The sequence below is a fragment of the Sparus aurata genome, chromosome 6 (genome assembly GCF_900880675.1).
Source record: "Sparus aurata chromosome 6, fSpaAur1.1, whole genome shotgun sequence".
NCBI lineage: Eukaryota > Metazoa > Chordata > Actinopteri > Spariformes > Sparidae > Sparus > Sparus aurata.
The window spans coordinates 23,127,978-23,144,136 of record NC_044192.1 but is presented as its reverse complement, the minus strand read 5'-3'; the positions used below and the strand labels follow the sequence as shown (position 1 = coordinate 23,144,136).

The window sequence follows — 16,159 nt, the reverse complement described above, 5'->3', positions numbered from 1 at the left end:
TTTAAATCTTTATTTTCTGAAAAAAACAGTGAGTCTCAACCAAACCTCACAAATGTAATTGTTTTATTTCTGTAACATATTTCACACATGTCACTGTTGGTTTATTGGATTTAAACAATATGTTAATTAGCCCATGTGATATTATTATCATGATACAGTACTACTAGTGGTAAAAGCTCAGTAACTGTGAACACTACCTTAATATATTTATCTAAACATCAATAAAAATTAGTTAGCATATACATTTATGGATTTAAAATCAACTTCTTGTCTAGTTATAATTTCCAGCTTCATATTGCCCTTGAAGACACCACAGGGGAGGATACTGTTAGACATTTAGGGTTAGTTTATTGTATAAAGTATTTATTTATTTGCAAAGTAGATCAACCACATCAAACTCCTTTTGCTTCCCGGTGTAGATGTAATTCTTATTACCTGTACATATTTACCCAGTATAGAAAAAAACCCAGCATTTATTAACTCTTGTGATGTTTTCTTTCATGGTCCATCTGTCTACAGTCTTGATTTAAGATGGTCTTCACAGTGCGTCTGCAACAGTGAGCTAATAGTGTGCATTACTTCAGTCTAGTACACATGCAAACACAACGATAAATGTTTCAAGCCCACCAAGTCCACAGTCTGGATTGTAGCTTTCAGAGCTGATGTCACATTTTAAATGAATGTTTAAAGGTAACCCTGATCAGCACGTCAGCACACTGATTCGGTCCAAACTATTGACCTACAGCTGCTGCTGCAACAGTCACACTGCACAGTCCACATGGCCGTGTCACGCAGGAACTTTGATACTCAGTGTTGTATTTCTTAGAAATCACTGCCTACGTGCCTGGTGGCTGTTCACAGGAATCAGACAAAGACAGCTACAAATGTGTTTGATTGCTAAGAACTAATCTGATGCAGCTGATGGTGACGGGGGGTTATTTTCACTTAACAAGACAAAAGAAACACAGATGTCATTATCGATGTTAACAGGATTCTCATTGGTTAATGAGACAGACAGAGTTCCGATTTGAAACCTTTTAATGACATTTACAGTAACCGTTTCAAAGTGTGTTAAATTAGAATAAATACAGAGTTCAGATACTGAAGCTTATCACATTTACAGAATGGTGTTATATCACTCATAGTAGGTTTAGAAAAACAATTACAGACATAAACTTGCACTGTGTTGCACTGTTGAATTGTGGCATATATTTACATTTTGAAGATTTACCCAACCCACGTTTTCAACAGTGGCACTGTGCTCTATCACACAGGAATCATTTTAACAGCTGCCTTTTTTCTTTAATGTAACACATCACTGAAAGTTTTTTCACTACACACACCTCATCAAGTAGCTGACCAATATACTGACATCATATCTACATAAAACTCTCACAGTAGCTCATTAAGAGGTGAAGATATTGGAAAAAGTGTTTCTGCGTGCCAGTCGGATGACTCCTAATAGACTCGGATGATTTAAGACTGTGTATCTCAGACTTGGCGAGAGATGAAATGTGCCTCTTTGTATACTAGGGCAACATATGCTAACACCGTTGAAATGAAATATTTGCACGATTTTGCCGTATTAAGGGAAGAAGAGTGCAGAGGATCACAGCTCATAATCAGATTTAAAATTTACCCAAGTTAGGAAAATCACAGACATGTAAATGCAACACTCACTTTGAGGATAAAACCTGAGTCTGAAGATTGTCTGTTGATAGTGCTGAAGGAGATCACTTGGCTCGATCTTGGCCTCTGTGCAAATAAGTGCTCGATGGTAATTTTATGCAAAAAGAAAATATACAGTATTAAATTTGGAGTTACATCGCTCACTGCTCATCCTCCATTCGTTTGTCCTTCTCCACGTCGGCCCCCTCGCGTCAAGTGACAGGTACGGAGGGATTTTGGCCTTTGATGCATCGAAGGTCGAAGGTCCGCTCTAACAGCAGTCTCTCGGGTTCCTGTGAAAACTCCGGCTCCCTGCCGCGGAGGGACTCACGTTCTAGTTCAAGTAACGAGGGGGAGAGAAGAGCGCGTCACCGTTCAACAAACTGGAGGTTGATGACATTTTCAGGGACTAGAAGTGTCCGTGTCATGGGCTTCACGGAAACCCCCTCCGCGTCCGGCTTCACATCGAACTCCATGAGGATCTGATAAGAGCAGAGACGGAGAGAACAGGTTTTAACTACGGGGTGAAACAAACCAAGTGCTTCATGTGCTGCAGTAGTGATCCTGAACTGAAATACTTGGACTAAGAAGTAATCAAATTAATTCATTAGGAACAGGATTTGCACAAATCCCATTCTTTTAGATTTTTACAGTATTCCTGGAAAAAGTGCCACAAGAGAATTAGGTAGAAACACTGCCGTTTGTGACTGTATTTGTGTATTTAATTGGAAACAATCCAAATCACTTGTTACATAACCTCTATAAACGGATTGTGCCTCTATGTCTGTAGGCAATGGGCAAAGATTTTGGTATCGGAAGTGTTCAGGCTTTCATTTGTAGTTTGAGAGGTGCTGACCAATCATGTCTGAGCAGACTTGAGCAGGCCCCAGTATATGTTTTTTGTGTATGTGTGTCATAACTTTAATGTAGTAGTACCTGGATTTAAACTCTTTTCCCCCCACCAGTTTGTCAGTCCAACAAGCTGACGAACACTGTTGGTTGTTTTCTACGTGTGCACATTCTTCCTTTGCCCTAACTCAGCCTGGATTCAGACCAGGTCTAGGTCCTAATATTTTAAAAACTAGTCAGCCATCTCCTTGTCCTATCACCCAACCATCCATCTACATGAAAAATAAGATCAAGTCCGGCTGGCTCACCCTGGAGATGGCAAGGTAGAGCTCCAGCTCGGCGATACGCCGACCTATGCAGCTGCGTTTTCCCACCCCGAAGGGTACAGAGGCGTACGGGTGGTGAGTCTGGTCCTTGTTCAACCACCGATGCGGCAGGAACTCATCTGGATTTGGAAACACAGCTGGATCCCGAGATGTTGCAAAGTGGCACAGGGTGATCAAAGTCTGAATGGAAAGGTAGATGGAAAAGTGTGAAGGGCTTAAATGCAAATCATCATCATGGCAGAGAGTATGAATGATTCCCTCACCACACTCACATTTTTAGGGATTAGGTAGCCTCCAACCTGGATGTCTCTCTCTGTAATGACTCGTGCATTGGCAGGAATAACGGGGTACAACCTGGCAAAGTTCAAAAACATCATTTAATTTGCAGGTTGAAAACTGGACGTCTTTAGTTAATGAACAGAAGCCTTTTTGAGTTATACCTGAGCACTTCTTTGACTGTGGCCTTCAGCAGAGGCATGCGAGCCACATCCGCCGCCTCCGGTATCCTTCGACCACCCAGCACACTCAGCACCTCTTCTCGGAGCGAGGCCTGAACCTCGGGGTGACGGGACAGCTCGTACAATGACCAGGACAAAGTGCTGGAGATCTGAAGAGACGGAGGTACACAAGAGGTTAATAAATCTGCGGGAGCGACATCAGAATCCGGTGCAGAGGTGGAGCAGAGCGATGGTTCTTACAGTGTCAACTCCCGCTAGAAGCAGCTCCGTGACGTTGCTGTAGACGGTCTTCATGGGCATCCCGGTCCGCGACAGGAAGTAGGTGAGATAACGGCCCTCCACCTCCTCTCCCCGGGTGACTTTCTCTGCTTCGGCCTTCATACGCTGGTCAATGTGGCCTTTAGCTGGAGGCACAGAGAGATTTTGACAGTGAGTGGACGCTAAGTAGGAAACAGCAGGAAGTCTTGAGGTTTTTAGTGAGGAGAGATCAAGCTTCCCTCTCAGTCCTTACAATCATGCATTAGTTCCCCAGTGATTATAAACTAGACTTTTACACAAACTTGATATCTCTGTTTTCTTATTTTGCGGGAAAAACAACAGCGTGATCATCGTGACTGATGTTCAGATGATCTGGTCGTGCGTGAGGGTTGAGGACTTTAATCTCCTGCTTTCCTTGAGCCATGATTATTTTAAACATGTTTGATTTTGACATGTCAGATCTGGATAAGTCGCGAGAGCAAGGTTCCTGAGTGGAAACCAGCAGCGGCAAATAAGAATTGAGAGCTGGCCGGTAGGAAAGTGATTACATAAAGTGTGGAAAAGACATACAGTATGTTCCACCCCATCTTCATTTTGTGCATTTTTACCTAGATTTTTTTTTTATCATTATCTTTCTATTTTCTCGTCTCTACTTTTGTAAACTAAACAATAATCACTGTCATCAAACTCAAATGTTTGGGACAAACTACCTACCGAAGTCAAACATGTAGTCCCAGCATTTACAGAAGACGTTCCACGGTTTAGGAAACAGCTGGTGCAGCCAGCTTGGCATAGCCATGGTAAGAAGCGTCATGACAAACATGGTGTTGATGGACTGGATGAAACGCTCCGTCTCTTCAGGAACAACCGGATCCAGGCAACCAATTCTGGATTCAAACAACACTGAGGAAATGCCTGTCAGAAAAAAAAAGCAGAAAATGATGAGGTCAGAGAGACATGAAATGTAAAGGATAAGTATAACCTCGGGATAAAACCACAGCCAATGCTTTTAAAAAGCAAACTAATGATAATGAGGATATAAGTGGGGCAAAAGTAAGCAATACAAATATCTCACTAAGAAGAAATTATAACCACATCCGAAAATAATGACATTTAAAAAATGGTCTACATCACAGTCCAAAGACTCAGCCCAGCCTCCAGTCAAAAATACAATCATCCTGGCAACGGTAGAGTTAACGTTTGCACAGTGACCACACGGTCACAGGACCAAAACTTTGTTTAGTCTGAGAAAATGAATGAATGTCACTCTTGAGGAAAGGAAACTAATTACAGTTTTCCATTCTGACGTGTGTAATGGTCAATTTATTTGCCTTTTAAAGGTGCTCTGTAAAATGAGTTTGGTGGTATTCACTCAGCAGTAAATAATGAGCAGAACTTTCTATAACATAGAAGAGGAACTATAGTGCAAAGTAACAAAGAAGATTTACTGAGGGACTGCACTTTAGTATAGTTCTGATGTAGTTAGAGTCTTAATATATTCCTATCCAATACATTTTAGAGGAAAATATTGTACGTTTCCCTCCACTACATTCATCTGACAACTGTAGGTACCAACTCTACGTTCTATTTTACGGATTAAAGGAAAATGATGGTATTTTTAACCCTTACAGCCCGATGTTTATTTTGCTGTGTAATAAACTAAACAGAACAAAAAGGTTTTGAATCGGTTCATCAGACTTCCTCAGCTGGCAGCCGAAACAGCAGCCACAGTGGCTCCAACCGACTTCCCTTGTGGGCAACTTGGACTATCAGAGTAAGTTCACTTGAACTGCTTGTTTTTTGCCACTTACTGGCTAACGCTGTTACAAAGATTGTTGAAAAGATCCCTATGGAGATAGATCTTTTATCTTTTACCAGAAATGGCCTCTATGCCGCTTTCGCCAAATCCACCAGACTCCATTCACAGAAAACGGTAATTTTATTACCGGGAAAAAACACTGAATTCAAATCAGATGCAAAACACATGATCAGTTTCTAAAATATGATGCTCTGTTGTATAATTAACCCTAATACATAAAAAATGTATAATAAAATACATATACTATGTAATATAACAGTATAAAATAGGCCATTCTGCTTTGTGAGTACTTTTACTTCTGAAGCTTTTAGTTAAGCAGGACTTGTACTTTTACCCTCGTAAAGGACATGAATACTTTTTCCAACAACTTGGAAGGTGATATAAAGGTTACTTGTAACTATTTGGGCAGGTCAGGCTTTGACAGGCATGTATATTTAACTATGCCAGTGTTATCAATTAATATCACTTCCTGCATGTGGCTGGTCCTAATTACCAATGTTTACATGCAGCATAGTGACACGTGACATTTCCACTCCTCAGTCTAGACATGAAACCTTACCCTCGAGGCCGAAGCGATAGAACTCGCTGGCGATGTCGGTGACAAGGCCTTTGGGTCGTCTGCAATGGCGAAGTTTTGCGATGAGGTCACTGACTACACTGTTCAGGGTTTCATCGTATGCTTCAACGGCCTTCGGTCGCAGCATGTGCTTCCCCAGGAGACTCCTCACCGACTGCCACTCCTCGCCCTCACTGGGAACGCACACAAAGTAAAACGGAGAAATGTTAGTACAGCATGTGAACACACAATTCAAGACCAACTGCTGCTGCTTTAAGATAAGAGAGAATTATAAATTGTTCACTTTGACATTGACTGTTTCTTAAGATTTGAGGCATCTGATGAAAACAAAGAGGAAACAGGGGAGTAAAAGTCTGAATGAGTGACACTCACGATGTCAGCAGTCCATAGTGATGTCCTCTGAGCTTCCTGTAGTCCTTCCAGGAGGACAGGTCGGACCTCATGGGGTGCTGGCCCTCCTGCCTCAGCACCTGCTCAATGAGCGCTGGGTCGGCCACGTGAACCGTCAGAATGGGGCCGAAGCTCGCCTTCCACATGGGCCCGTACCGCTGCACTCCTTCCAGCTGGGACATGAGAGAGAGGGTTGACCTTGTGAAAACCCCGTACGCTGTGCGATGATTGGCATCACCTTCAGATGCACTCTCGTTTTGTTTGAAGCGCAGTTTTAACAAATGAAGACGCCTGCAGCCTTTTTCGAACCCATTGATGATGAGATCGTTTTTTTTGAATATACACAACTTGACAGGAACAGTTTGGTCAGCCAAATCTTCTCCTCTGCTTGGCTGACATGTTGATAACTGACAGCTGAATTAATTTAGCAAATGTTTTAACAGACCTATCGCAACGTAGATGAGCAGTAACAGGATTTTGGATGGAGAGACAGAAGGCCTCCATCTTTGCTTCTCAAAGGGAAATTTAGATCAAAGTCACCTCCACTTAGTGCTGGATGACGTGCTCTTAAAATATTATTGCAATATTTTTAGGCTACCTCAATATACGATGTGTATCTCTATGAGTGCAAGATCACAGCATTACATACGTGTTTACTTCTCAATACAAGTTTTCAACAGATGATTCTAGTTTGTAGTCAGCACCTACATTACGTCTGACAAACTGTTACAGAACTGGGAATTGTACTGACGACTGTGTTGTTGCACTCAGAAACTGTGGGGGGCGCCAAATTGCACAAAATGCCAATTTCTACATAATTTTGCTTTAAAAAACAGCATATAGGAAATTACAATATCTAAAACTAAAGATTGTGTGTTATGAAAAGGAATTTTCTGGCAAAAATGTACTCAAGTACAGTGATGGATGTAACCAAGAACATTTACTCAAGTACTGCACTTCGATAAAATTTTGAGTATTTACATTTTCTGGCACTTTATACCTCCACTCGGCTACATTCTGGACGCAAATAATGCACTTTTTTACCTCACTACATTTATTTGATAACTTTAGTTACTAGTTACTTTGGTGATTACTGCATCAGAGTCAAAGTAGTGCATTTTTAAATGTATTTATTTTTTATCAGCAACTAGATAAAACTCCAAAAATCAGAGAAATGTGGAATATCGGTTCTAATAATAAGCCAGGTGGAGTCGGCCCCGAGTTTACTATTTACTTTAACTTGTATACTTGTATATAGTACATTTATTATCAGAAGCCTTAAGACTTTTTATTTAAACACTATTCATTCACATCACTTCCACTTTTACCTAAGTAATATTTTAACACAATATCATCACTTTTACTCAAGTATGACTTTTGGGTACTTTATACAACACTGCTTAGGTACCAAATGTACAAGTAAAAGCAAATCATACACATATTTTCAGGCATGTAGGCTACTGTGTACTATGAGCCAAACAATTCTTACCCAAATTTGAAAAATGTGCTAATTTGGCTCTGATGCTGCATGTAACATTTAAAGTTACTAGCAAATCAAATAAATGTAGTGGAGTAAAAAAAGTACAATAATTGCCTCCAAAATGACGTGGAGCGGAAGCATAAAGTAGCAGAAAATGGAAATGCTCAAGTTATGTACAACCTCCTCAAAATTATACTCGAGTACAGTACTAGAGTAAATGTACGTAGTTACAATGAATGAGCACCTCCACTCAGAAATGCTTATAGTTACTTAATGATTTTTATTTTATCTTCTGTTTGGTGTTGAGAGGATCTGTCCACTCATTGCTCTCTGCGCTCACCTCACATCTCAGTACAGGTCATACGCTGGCACTACACGTGATGTGGTGACATCACAGGAACCCCATCAGGTCCACTATCCAACTTGGTGTGCATTCACTACTGAGAGCTGACTTCTTTAAAGAAAATAAGAGACTCCCCCCCCTCCCCCCTCCCCACATTTGCAATGTCATAGAGTCAGTAGTATTCCGTGGGGGAGATGGAGAAGCCTCGATGTGTTTTCGACAAAACACAGTACTGTTAAAAAAATGTCAGTGATGTCCTAAAACAATCACAATCAAGAATTTTCTTTTACTGCAGCCGCTCCGGATGCGATCAATTGTTCTCAGACGCAAATTCATTATGTCCTCTTTGTGCAGACAAAACTGCATGAATGCATTTAAAAAAAAATAATAAAAAAAAATCAATGCAGCCCATATGCATGTTGCTTTAAACTGTCCCCGCTCCTCTTTCACTCAATCCCCGCTGCACTATAACCTTTTCTTTTTACCTGTAACTCGTGCAGCCGTGACAGCCCCCGTTTGGCGAACAGGTCCCAGGCGAAGCTGGCGACCGACGGTCCGGGCATGTCGTCCAGGGTCCTCACCGCCTTCTTTGGGCCGGCTGACGCGCCCTCGACCCACCTCTCCATCCATTTGACCAGGGGGAGGGCGCTCCTGCCGACGGACACTTTAAGAGCTTGCTGCAGCATCCTTCTCACAAAGATCATGAAGCGGGGGCCGGACTGGTTTCTGTTGGAGGTCGGTGCTCATTTTCATTCCCGGGACTGGTGGTCGTATTTATAACGCGCGACCTGCTCCTCGAACCCGCGGAGATAATGCTGTAAAATTGTATTATTCTGGGCCAATCATGGGTGTGAGTGCTAGCGCAAGCCCCGCCCCCACCCCGCTTGCATGGGGCCGTGAAGGCGCGAGGCGAGAGGAAGGTGTGTCCAATCAGAGAGCTGAGCTCAGACCATCCCAGACACAGCACACGTGGAGGCCCTGGATAAATAATACATGGTCCCCCCTCCTCCTGCAGCACTTTGCTCTCTGATGTCTCAGCAGACTGTTTGGTTATCACGCACTTGTGGAAATGGTATCTTGTGTGCCTAAAAGATCACTTACCCTCAAGGCCACTGCTGTATAGATCTCACACACTATTATGTAGGCCAGCCTCAAGCACAGATAGCTCAATCAATAACCAGAAAGTGCCCCAAACTAAGCAGGAAAACAGGCTTTTATTTAAGAGTAAGAAATGGTTTGCAGAGGGCCTGAATGAAGACATCTGAACAGTATTTCAAGCCAAACATGGAGGAGAAACAGGCACATCTAACTGTCTTTTCCCACTTTTTTCTCACCTGGTGCTGCTTTGTTTACCCAGATATGACCAGTTCTTTTCTTTTGCTGACTTTGTAGGTTTCCTAGCGAGGGGAGAGCAAATCCTGACCTGATTTCATTTGAACTGGAATTTGTCCAAAGCACCATGTGTGCGGACTGTGAAGTAACAACCCCGGGGCTGTACTCAGAATTTGCCTCGACATTTCCCCCATTTATTTCGTATGCTCTAACTAGAAATCACCCAGTTTCAGAGAAGCGCAGCGGATTGCCTGGCAATCCTCAGCCCTGAAATAATGAGGCCCGATGGAAGAGATCTCTGCACCCCAGTGAGTTACATCTCAGCAGTGAATTCACACTTGGCAGACTTTTATTTGTCTTATCCATTGGTGCATTTGAACGTGTACAGTGTTTACAGAAAGGGCCCCCAGTGATACGTCCTCTTGTTTTCAAGAGGTTCCTGGTAACTTTAAAACATACAGAGGGATGTTATGAAGAAACACGACTGTAGTTAACAAAACATTTTGATTGGTTATGGATTTAATGTGCGACAGTAAATTACTTCAATCAGCATTTATTTGAGTCTGCAGTAACTGAGAGAACAGAGAGGCAATGCTGATCAAAATGTCTTCATAAATACAAACTGCTTTCGGTTCATTTGTAATGATAAAGAATGGATTTAAAACGTTTTTATAAAACTAACAACACTTTCCAGTGCCATCATTTATATGATAAAGAGCCTCATAGACATCATAACGATAGGTATGAAATGTAAATTTCAAAATAAATCTATATAATGGACTGAGGGAATGGTGAGAGTAATGAAGTCCTGGGAGCGTAGGCCATGGCAGCACTGTTTACTGACATGTAAGTGGATTTAGGTGGGCAGCAGTCCAAGGTTGGATTAATAAATGAAGTTATAACCATGCAAAGTTCTGTGCATGCTCACTGATGACCACTTGACTAAAAGGAAGCACTAAAACAGTGTATGTGGGATTTAAAACCACTTATGAATCTCAGAGCTCCATGACAGCCAGACAGTTGAAGAGAGCGAGCTAAGACGATGTACAAAACCTCCCTGTAGTCCAGGAGAGGCAACAAAGTGGCAACAATAAGTAATTTCCAAGCTTTAAAGGAAAGTTCAATTAAAAATGTATCATTATAATTGATCATTATAATCACCCCCATGCTGAAGGAAAGGCAGGTGAAGTTTTGTGGTCCATAAAATATGTCTTGACATTCACAGCAAAGCAGCACTGCAGCATCCTCCCAAACAACTGAAGCATATGGGGACTTGTTTTAACACATTAAAAAAACAATAGCAGAACAAAACATATGGTGGATACATACATCATTCATCAGGCGTACTCCAAGTCCCCGGCAGCCCGGAGATCTCAAATTGATTAGAAAAGATGTTATTTATGTTTTTGTTTTTTTTTAAGATGAAACCTTCACTGTGTCTGCAAAGCAAAAAGCAGGTTCACCAGCTTGACCACACTAAGAGGGTGTCTTCAAATCAATTTGTGATTGCATGGCTTTTGGAGACATGAATTACGCCTGATGAGCTGTGTGGAGCCGTATGAGTTTTTTTTCAATGGCTTTTTTTAAGTTTCAGAACAAATCCCCATCGACTTCAGCTGTTATGGAGAATGCTGCAACGCCGTTTTGCTGTGGAGCTCCAGAAGTGTTTGGAAATTAATAGTGTCAAATGCAGATATTCAAATGCCAACAGTGCTTTCACAGCAGTATAATCGTTGTAGAGATGTATTTATGCATTAGTGTACTAAAGGTTTGTATATGAATGTGAGCAGCCTGAAGGAGAAAGAGAAATTGAAAATGCACCTAGCAGCCTACATAAGGTTGTTCAGAAAATTACATGTTAGCCCTTTTTTTTTTTTTTTTTTAACCTCAAATGGTGTTTAGAATAATAGTGGAGCAACATATTATTTATGGAGCAGCATTAACTGGATGTCTTTGCTTTTTTCTCAGTCAGACGGATCCTGCAGAGGTACTTCCCACTGTAACATCTCGTGTGTGGGGATCTCTCATGACATGTTACATGACACTTTGATTTTAAGCATCTAGTTGGTGTTGTGCGATCTTGTGCAGGGCACTTATACAAAGTATTTTGGGTACAGGGTCTTTATTTTCTTGTGTGTCAGCATTCTACAAAGGTCAAGTAAAGTGAGACTGATTTATTTGGCTACGGGCTGGAAGAGAACTCAGTCTCCTGTGAACGACTCGCTGCTGCCTGTGTAGACTGGATGTGATGAAAATCAAAATGTCATGAACTAAATATAGTCCGATAAATGAAAGTGATGGAAAAAAAACCCAACAACCCAGTGAAGTGCTTCTGTGCCGGTTTTGTAGAGATTCTTTTGAAGTTTAAATAATATTTGAACAGTTGAAGTCATATCAACATCGGTCATGATGTAACTGCAATCGCCTGCGCAGGTTCTTACGATACAGACATTCATTCTGATCACAGAGGTCAGCAAGTGCACGAAATCGGAATATACGAGCATGAGATGACTAGTAGTGGTAGGAACGTGAGACAACTGATTAGGTTGCATAATGACGATTAAAGACAGCCAAGCCAAACGAGGATGAATCGACTGAAAACACTTGACAGGAGCTCCAGCTATATTGAACGAAGCCTCCAGGGCAGAGGGGGTAATATCGGAAAAACGTTTTTAGGCACTGGAGTAATCACCTCATATCTGACCTCCGGAAGACACAAAACAAATCGTGATGCTGAGTTATGAGGATGAAAGTACAGCAAGGAGCAAAGGTCTGTTGGAAAATGTCCATACACGAGACAAGTACACGAGACTTCCTGGGTGGAAGATGGAAAGTTATCTTCAAGGCTTAAGGAGATACAGATAAACACAGTGACCCCTAGAATTTACATAAACACATAAACAACTTTTAAAACAAGGTCACCGGCGTCTCGATCCGTCTTGGTCTTACTCAACTCAAACAAATCAAACCAACGATTTGCTTTGTGAAATTGATGTTTTGATATCTGTCTGTTCAGGTCTGCACACAACAGGGTCTGTAACAAATGCATTTCCTCCATCGTGTTCTGCTTGGTGTTTCAAAGAAAGATCTTCACATTTCTGCCCTGGCACTGCGGCTCCGATGCTCATCTTCAGTTTCTTTGTAATTTAAGGCCACACAGGCGGCTGACACGAATCAAACTCACCAAACCAAACATTTGTACTTGATCTTGGCTCGCCTGAGAAACGGGGGATTAATATTGATTATGAAAAACATAATAAGAAATCCTGTGGAAGAATGGCTTCATTGTGCCGTTGTGCGGTGCAAGCTGATGTGGCCCAGTTGTAGATCATGCTATGGAGCGCAGCAGGGATAGCCTGAGAGGTACCCGGTATTTCCCCTTACTGTACTGGCTCAGTGCCCAGAAGGGAGGCTGCTATACTCGAGACTAGTGTGCTAAAGTTCATGGCTACAGTCTCTCTGTCTGGGTGGTATCAGAAGCGTGTATGTGTGCCCAGAGGTGCAGATGAATGACTGTGTGTCTAGAGTGGCCGTGTTAACAGTTTTTCTCTTATTAAGCAGAGTGGTGAGCTCCCCTTCAACACCACCGACACACCAAAATACAAATGTTCTTGTGAAAGAAACATAAACAGGATGTTAATGATTTTAGTTACAGGCCAATCATTTACAGGACAATTGATATTACTACAACATTTAGCATTGAACCTTTCAATGTTTTTCATTGAACTGTCACTTGGAGTGGTGGAAGCTGAAACAAATGTATTGATCACTCTGACCAATAAGTGTTAATGTTTAACAGGGGGGGATGACCTAAAACCCTTAGCTGTAACCCTAACCATAAAGCTAAAGGTGGTCTGTCTGGGGGAATAGCACAGGAATACTGCAGGTAGCAGTGCGTCTCTATGATCCGCTTGCTCTTCCGCGATTACACGACGCTACTTGTCACTTTCATCATCAAGGTGAATCTCCTCTATAGAGAATCTAGGCTAAATATAGCATTACATTGAGTAATTACGTATAAAGTTTACAGTATATAACAAATCTAAGACAAAACAGGATTCTAACTTGCACAAACCTCAGTCAGATTATAGCAACACCATTTAAGTTTTAAAGTAATTCTGAGAAAGACAGTCGATTGTTGAGTCTCATTCCCAAATCGTCAATTACCAACACTTTGGGTTAATGGTTAAGGTCCAAAAGGCAGAGACAGGATTTGATTTTTGATCGGTGGTTGACGATCTGGACATGAGACTGGCTGACCGTGTCACCCGCCCAGTGTTAGCTTGGATCAGCTCAGGCCCCCCTCAGATCCTGCAAAGGGGGCGTGGGTGAACGGGTGATGATCAGATGGATGGATGGATGGAAAGAGACTCGATCAACTAGCCCTCTGCAGAAAGTTGCGTAGCATGCTTTAAGGAGTAATGAGTCGGAAAGACTAGACTACCACATCAACTAAAGAAGCCCTCTGCCCATGCACTGTCTTTGCTAGTTGGGATGGAGACTGGTAGACAAGCATGGAGTCCCCCTCAAATCACCAGCTGACTCTAAATATTTACCCTGTATATTCATATTGTTTCACTTGTTTATTCATTAAGCTAATATTCAACTGTTTGATCATTACTTTTAGCTGACAAGCTGGGGAATCACACCATTAAGTACCCACGATTTCAGTGATTGAGCGCCTCTGTGTTCGGTTCCTCTTCTACGCATAATCATACATGCATGTTGTTCCTGTTTGTCTAAATAGAGAGTTTGCTCTTTATGGTGTTTATGGTGCTTTAGACGTGTTCACACACAAAATGTTATCTGTATGACAATAAACTGAAGAGATGCTGTGAACAGAGTTATGACATCAACATTTGCCAAATGCCCAACAGCTGCTCGTGAGCGCACAGGATATGAGGATGTGGTAATGAAGGAATCAAAATAGAGCAATAAAATCACTGAATGATGATCTTCATCGCCTTACATGTAGTGACTGATTAAGATTGTGCAGAATTCTTTTTTTTAAAGACATGTTAAACGTCATGAATATAAAACAGGAGGTGTGGTGAAGGGCATCTGTTAGATACAGAGCACATATGGACACCAGATGTGCTAGTCATATAAATGAAAAGACTTTTTCATTCTGGCAGTATATGATGTATGTCCACCACATTTTTTTTTCCCTGAGAAGTGTCTTAAAGGCAAAGAACTACTGTATTAGAATTGATAATTGACTATACAAAAAAACAACTCTCTCTGGTGATTTTTCATTTAAATCTATAATTGACTGCCTGATTGTGTTCGCAAAGAATATCAAGAGCTCTGTGCAGAAAACTAACAAACATTTGAACAAGTGTGAACCAGCGTTTGATTACATCCATTGCATCACATCACATCTGAGTGATAAAGCCCAAGTAAAAGTTTCTTGGAATAACGTGATGTTTGTGACGTTTACATGTGTGAAAATATCTTATCATAACAATTAACTTTTCATGTTTCCACAGTAAATTGTTTTACTTGTGTTATTTACTTGTGCAGAAAAATCATCCAGCAAGGAATAGATGGACAAACAAAACGGCATCACCAACCTACCTTGCTGCTAGCACGGCAAAGACAACATGGAAGAAAACCTTGGGAAGGACACACCAGAGTTGGATCTATGTGGAGATGTTGAAGAGACTATCACAAATCTCTATTTTCCCAGGGCAGATTCGGCCTCACCTATAGCCAGCGTGCAGCAGTCTAGACATGACTTGTGACCCCTTGGCACTTATTTTGGTCATACGATGCAAGCTGACTTAAATAATGAAGCAGTCATGATGTTATGAGCAGCAGGTGTAAACAGTTAGAGAGCCGAAGAAAGCTGCAGCTGCTTTTCCCTTCAGAATAATTACTGGTGTCCATCAGCAGCGATTGCTTACTTTGGAAAGTTTGGACAGATCAGATTTCCTAATATTTATCACTTACATGTGGTGGTTGGGCAAACATGGACGTGCAATAAAGATAGCAGTGGGTTTTTTTTTCCAACCCAATTAGTTAACTCAAATAGTTTAAATTATTTTTCTGGGAGGGTTGGTGTGGTCACCTCACTGGAACAATATTGTTCTCACAGAGCATTTTAGTGGCAATAAAACCGAATATTTTTGATGAGACGTCGGGACAGTGCGTAGCAGTGTTTTGCACAGACCTACTGATATTGCCAACCTATTTTCTTGCGATCGGGTAAGCCAATGGACATGTCACCAATGAAATACCTCATGTGAGGTCAGTCTTTGTCAATCGATGCATGGAAGAGGTGCAGACCAATACAAGAAGAGAACAATCAAACATAAGAGGTAGAGGAGAGAGGTTTGAAAAAGTAAACAAGTGATTCGAGGTGAAGAAAAGGGACAGTAGATGTTTTTTGGAGAGATGAGCTTGCAACACGTAAACAAAATGAAAGGGCTGTGACTCTTTCCACTTCATTTCAGTCTGAGGGGAGCCAGAAGGTACTGGTGATGGGTTTGGGTGGAGGAATGAACAAACTACTGAAGGACAGGCTCAACCACAATGGGATATTTTCTTCCCAATAGTCACAGGCAGTCATGCAGTATGGGGGTTGTATACAGTTGAGAGACAAAGAGAACAAAAGATTAGATTGGAAACTCAGGTCAGTGGAGGTTTCTCATTAGTCC

General features: G+C 41.5%; 1 protein-coding gene across 3 annotated transcripts; it reads right to left on the bottom strand.

The window, feature by feature from the left end:
• Positions 1-1,020: 1,020 nt before the first annotated feature.
• cyp27b1 (cytochrome P450, family 27, subfamily B, polypeptide 1) lies at positions 1,021-15,239 on the bottom strand. 3 transcript variants are annotated; one of them, XM_030420171.1, is made up of 10 exons: positions 15,078-15,239; positions 8,654-8,894; positions 6,328-6,518; positions 5,938-6,128; positions 4,274-4,474; positions 3,542-3,705; positions 3,284-3,450; positions 3,116-3,197; positions 2,826-3,023; positions 1,021-2,150 (listed from the first exon to the last, which is right to left on the bottom strand). In XM_030420171.1, the coding sequence occupies exons 2-10, from the start codon at positions 8,870-8,872 to the stop codon at positions 2,037-2,039; spliced, it is 1,527 nt and encodes a 508-aa protein (XP_030276031.1). In that variant the 5' UTR covers positions 8,873-8,894; positions 15,078-15,239; the 3' UTR covers positions 1,021-2,036. The 3 variants fall into 3 exon arrangements, with proteins under 3 accessions (XP_030276031.1, XP_030276032.1, XP_030276030.1); XM_030420172.1 differs by lacking the exon at positions 8,654-8,894; XM_030420170.1 differs by lacking the exon at positions 15,078-15,239 and having other exon boundaries at positions 8,654-8,979.
• Positions 15,240-16,159: the final 920 nt, after the last annotated feature.

Excerpts from the sequence above, each read along its gene's own strand:
- cyp27b1 (XM_030420171.1), bottom strand. The coding sequence starts at position 8,872 with ATGATCTTTGTGAGAAGGATGCTGCAGCAAGCTCTTAAAGTGTCCGTC. Across the intron at positions 6,519-8,653 it reads CACGGCTGCACGAGTTACAG|CTGGAAGGAGTGCAGCGGTA; the intron begins GTAAAAAGAAAA and ends CTCATGTCCCAG. Across the intron at positions 3,198-3,283 it reads ACAGTCAAAGAAGTGCTCAG|GTTGTACCCCGTTATTCCTG; the intron begins GTATAACTCAAA and ends GAACTTTGCCAG.